Source organism: Triticum dicoccoides, chromosome 7B (assembly GCF_002162155.2).
Source record: "Triticum dicoccoides isolate Atlit2015 ecotype Zavitan chromosome 7B, WEW_v2.0, whole genome shotgun sequence".
Classification (NCBI taxonomy): domain Eukaryota; kingdom Viridiplantae; phylum Streptophyta; class Magnoliopsida; order Poales; family Poaceae; genus Triticum; species Triticum dicoccoides.
In genome coordinates, this window is record NC_041393.1 from 358,198,099 (window position 1) to 358,203,493 (window position 5,395).

Consider the following 5,395-nt stretch of genomic DNA (forward strand, 5'->3'; position numbering starts at 1 on the left):
TGCCCCCTCCGGCAGAGTACCGAAAAAGGCCTTCAGATGGGATCGCGGAAGAACTCTTTCATGCATAGGACACAATTTTTCATTTAATGGTTTAACAACTAAACTCTTCCATGCTTAGGACAAAATTCTTTTATTTAAGTGTTTTGCATTGGTCCGTGCGCTTGATATTGGTTCTTCCTAAGGTCACAAACTCCTATCTCTTTTCTTAAATACCTTGCCACATCATATTTTTACCTATGTGGCATGCTTAGCACCGATACACCATGGAGCACTCAGAAGAGCCTAAATCTAGACGGAGGGAGTACTTTGCACTATATACATAGACCAATATATTGTATATGCATAACACTAGTATATAAGTAGTGGTAACAAGTGGTGGTGGTAACATAGACTAGTGTTATATCCATAATTTTTCTAATATGGTTATATGCATAACTAATCTAACTTTAACACTAATCTAACTTCACAATAATCTAAGTTTCTGTCTAGTGGTCTTATCCATGTCTTTGTGCACCTTATCCATGTCTTTGTCCCACACCCCCACCCCCCGCGGCCCTACGGCTCCATATTTTTGTCCCGCCTTATCCACATCCCGAAACCACCACCAGCTCCTCCGCTTCCATCGTTCTTCCACCAACGCCTAGCTTCATCGGAACCGTACCCTCGTCCCCTCCCCACCGCATGGCCGCGGCGCTCGCCTCCTCCCGCTGCTGCCGCCGCCCTTCGCTTCTTACCACTGATCGCCGCCGAAGCTCCGTCGCCCGGTGTGCGCTCTCCGGCGGGGTTAGGATCTTACAACTCATTACGGTCGTACTAGTAGTAGTCGCTGGAAGACAGCTCCTGGTAGAAATTCGGCTTCTGGATGATGCATGCCAATGTGGCTCAGTATTGCTGCATTTCTATATCCAGTTGTGCCCGGGTATTTATTGATGCGATGGGAATGTTTTTAATTATGTGGTGAATGTAAATCTTGGGTAGTTGGGTATTTACAAACTATGCAATTTGGCCTGAAAGTGAAAGATGGTACTGAATGTTGGTGCACAAACACGACCAATGTTACTGTTTTCTGGATGACAAAAAGTTGAATATTACTTCAAAATGAATGCTAAAAGAAATCATGTGTAAATTTAGTTCATGTTGCTGTTGAATTAGGGATGTATGTATATGCACTAAATATAGTTTGAGAAAATGGGGATTTTCGCAAAACATGAGTCTGGGGGCACGAGGGGTAGCAATTCATCTTTTTCTGGACATCAATATCTTCTGGTCTTGCTTGACATTAATTTGAAGTTCAGGTGAAAATGGAATAACTGTAACCAAATGATAATTTTGTGTAATTCATGAAAATGGTTCGAGCATTGAGATCTTCGTTAGGATTGGAACGTGTAGAATTATTATTTTTTCCAAAGTATCTCCTTTGGTTATTAGATTTCTCTGTTTCTGCCGTTGGATATTTGCGCAGATGATTAGATATTGTAGCACATATGGAACCATCCAGTAATGCTGTAGTGATACAGTTTACATATAAAAGGGCAGCCCGGTGCACGCAGCTCCCGCTTGCGCAGGGTCCGGAGAAGGGTCTGACCACTTGCAGTTTACATATATGGCCCCTAATTTTCTTTTCCTGGATATATTTTGAATAATGCATGCTTTGGAAGGCACAACTTATGTTGAGAATATGTATTGTCTGTATCTATTAACTTATATACTTTGGTTCATGATTTTGCTGTTTTAATTGTCCTTTTTGAGATTAGTTATTGCAACCGACTATAGGTTTATACTATGAGCTGCTCTTCTCTAATTTTTATTTCCTTCAATCTCTGCAGAAAGGAAACTCATTTAGCTGGAAAGAATGTGCAATTTCTGTAGCATTATCTGTTGGATTAATTACTGTCCCACCAACATTTGGATGGTCGGCCCATGCTTATCCTATCGAACCTGTAATTCCTGATGTTTCAGTTCTTATTTCTGGACCTCCCATTAAAGATCCAGGTGCTTTGTTGAGATATGCTTTGCCCATAGATAATAAAGCTATTCGTGAAGTTCAAAAACCGCTAGAGGATATTACCGATAGTCTCAAAGTTTCTGGTGTTAGAGCGTTGGATTCAGTTGAAAGAGTAAGTCATTCTTTCAAGATACCTGGTAGCAATGATCTATATTTTCTTTAAAGAAGTAGAAAGCAGCTATATGCTGTCTCAGGTTTCTTCAATCTACTTTATGCATATGGATCCTAGGATTTTTTTTTAATTTTTCTTCAAATTGTAGAATGTGAGGCAGGCCTCAAGAGCGCTGACTAATGGGAGGAGTTTAATACTTTCGGGTCTTGCTGAATCAAAAAGAGCAAACGGAGAAAAAACATTGGATAAATTAGCTGTTGGACTTGAAGAGCTTCAACGAATTATTGAGGATAGAAACAGGAATGTGGTAGCTCCAAAGCAGAAAGAGCTTCTCAATTATGTTGGAACGTGAGTAAAACTATCGCCTTAAATTTTAAATTAGATCCACTTCCCTTATTTTAGTCAGTTTTAATAACCAACTTTCGGGTGTCAGATTTGGTACTCTAGTTTTCTTTTCGGAAAATTATGGTGTCCATCTATAATATTCGCATGTCCTTGAAAACAAGGTAACTGTGACATATGATACCTTTGTAGCATTAGAGAACTGAATTGTATCTACCAGTAAAAAACTACTGAGAACTCTTATGAAAGAGCTCTTCTCATTTATACCCTGCCATTGACTCTGCAGCTGAGATCTTCCTGGGACATTGCATTTCTGCAGTGTAGAAGAAGATATGGTCGATGGCTTCCCCTATGAAGTACCAGAAGAATACAACAACATGCCTCTTCTTAAAGGAAGAGCTACTGTGGATATGACGGTTAAGATTAAAGATAATCCAAACGTAGAAGATTGTGTATTTCGGATAGTTCTGGATGGATATAATGCTCCTGTGACTTCTGGGAACTTCGTAGATCTGGTGGAACGGAAGTTCTATGATGGCATGGAAATCCAAAGAGGTAACCAATGTCTCAGGTGCATTTGGTATTTTTGTACAGTTTGTTATGCATAGTAATTGATGCTTTCAGAGCAATTAGCACAGTTTAAGATGTCTACTGTTTAGTGCTCAGAATCACTACTGAACATGCAAGTGTGTCTAAGCAGTTAAAAAGTTTACTGATACAGCATGGGTGTTGATTCTCTTGCAGCTGATGGTTTTGTTGTTCAGACGGGAGATCCCGAGGGACCAGCCGAGGGTTTTATTGATCCCAGTACTGGCAAGAGTCGTACCATACCTCTTGAGATAATGGTTGATGGTGAGAAGGCGCCTATATATGGCGAAACACTTGAGGTATGTAACCAGCACTTAACTTTTTTATTTGGTTCACGGCTGCTGGGAATTCTGGCTGCTGCGAATTGAATGTTCTTAGAGTTTGTATGGCCATGCATTTCAGGAACTTGGTCTTTACAAGGCTCAAACAAAGCTTCCTTTTAATGCATTTGGAACGATGGCAATGGCTAGAGAAGTAAGGCTCACCTGGACTCTTCAATTTTGACATATCAAGGATATGCCAAAATAATTATTACCTCTGTCCAGAAATATAAAGTGCACATGCTTCCCCAAATTTATCGTTGATCACGAATTTGTTTAGCAATACATGATAGAAAATTGATACTCCCTCCATCTCATAATATAAGATGTTAATACTCCCTCCATGCCGTAATATAACATCGTATATTATGGGACGGAGGGAGTATAATTGAATTTTTATTATAGAGCACTTTTCAATGTTACTGACCTTGTATCTAACATCCATCTATAGTTGGATTATTGTTCAGAGTTAAAGCTTCCGTAACCTGTACGTCTTATATTTCTGGATGGAGTGAGTACCATTTTCTTAGTTGTACCCAAGTTTTTTCTTCTTCTTGATAAATTTTTTTTTGGATGGGCTAGAAGAACTGGTTTCTGGAAAATATCAGTATTTTACTTCCCGAAAAATTCAGATAAAATTTTAAATCGTTTTGTTTTGGGTCAAAATATAAGTTTGCGGCCCTGACCTATAGTTGCGCGTGTCCCAACAGTTAGTACAATTCATTTATTCCTCGAAATAAGTAACGGGTTTGAGTTCTCTCTGGTGCACAACCGTGAAAAGCTCACATATATAATGGAGTGGACGGAATTTGATCGCGCCACCAAACACACCTACTTGAACACCTGTTACCACTGCGCCAAGGTCTGCTCTACATTGTTATAGGCATGCACATCTTATTTGACCCTGTTTTTACATTCAAATTCAAGTTTATCCGTATTTGTTTGAACGGTAGTACTGTTTCTTAGGAGGCAGTGGAAACACAGACCGAGGGAAAAAAATCCCTGGTTCTAACACAAGGCTTCTGCATATCTTGACAGGAATTTGATGACAACTCCGCTTCAAGTCAAGTCTTCTGGCTCTTGAAAGAAAGTGAGCTGACGCCAAGCAATTCCAATATATTGGATGGGCGGTATTCGGTGTTTGGATATGTAACCGAGAATGAGGATTTCTTGGCTGATCTCAAGGTTGGGGACGTTATTGAATCGATCCAGGTTGTCTCAGGCCTAGACAATCTTATCAACCCGAGCTACAAGATTGTAGGGTAGCATGTTTCTGTATATAAGAGTTTTTTGACAGGCAATTGTTTTACGGTATTAAAACCGATGTCATGCGCTGCAATTTCTAACCTTGTACATTTGTTTTATTTCCCTTTTTGTGCTTATGGTTTGGCATTCTGTGGAATTCAACAGATAATAGAAAGATCGAAGTTATTTACCACGTCTCCTGCTAGTAGGTCTGTTATTGCTGTGTAGAGCCTCAAGTTAAATTAGGTCTCTTGCAATAAATTCAGAAGACAAGACTGAAATTGCAATCAGTTTCCTAGATAAACTATGCGGCATCCCATTTGTATGGCCTCAACAGCACTTTGCGGAGATTTCTGCAATTTTCTTGGGGATTGTGTTAATGATGTGTTTTGTCTATGCCATGATGTACTACGTTTCGCAAACTGAGCATCGCTTAGATGACAAGGCTCTTTGTGGTGGAACATGTCCATATGGGTTCAAGTCTCGAGAGGCCGGAAAAGAGCGGGCCAGTGGCGAACCGGCGCTAGATTGGCCCCTGGGGTTCGTTTCTTCCCAGCCACGCCGGTTCGCCGCTAGATTGGCCCCTGGGGTTCGTTTCTTCCCAGCCACGCCCCCAAGGCGCCCCATATTTGAACTCGATCGTTCTCACTGATCATCGCAATAGTTTGGCGATTCGGTGTCACAGTTTGACGATCAAATGAAAGGACGCGCAGTAGTTCGACGTACCAAAAAGGAAGGACGCGGAAGGAATACATCAAACATCGAGCTCAACCTCCGGCGTCG

At 40.7% G+C, this 5,395-nt stretch overlaps 1 protein-coding gene across 2 annotated transcripts; it reads left to right on the forward strand.

Moving 5' to 3' along the window:
- The first annotated feature begins 560 nt into the window (after nucleotides 1–560).
- LOC119336765 (peptidyl-prolyl cis-trans isomerase, chloroplastic-like) lies at nucleotides 561–4,805 on the forward strand. 2 transcript variants are annotated; one of them, XM_037608845.1, is made up of 8 exons: nucleotides 561–783; nucleotides 1,827–2,117; nucleotides 2,266–2,465; nucleotides 2,779–3,014; nucleotides 3,204–3,346; nucleotides 3,450–3,521; nucleotides 4,149–4,250; nucleotides 4,406–4,524. In XM_037608845.1, the coding sequence occupies exons 1-7, from the start codon at nucleotides 682–684 to the stop codon at nucleotides 4,248–4,250; spliced, it is 1,146 nt and encodes a 381-aa protein (XP_037464742.1). In that variant the 5' UTR covers nucleotides 561–681; the 3' UTR covers nucleotides 4,406–4,524. The 2 variants fall into 2 exon arrangements, with proteins under 2 accessions (XP_037464742.1, XP_037464741.1); XM_037608844.1 differs by lacking the exon at nucleotides 4,149–4,250 and having other exon boundaries at nucleotides 562–783; nucleotides 4,406–4,805.
- Nucleotides 4,806–5,395: the final 590 nt, after the last annotated feature.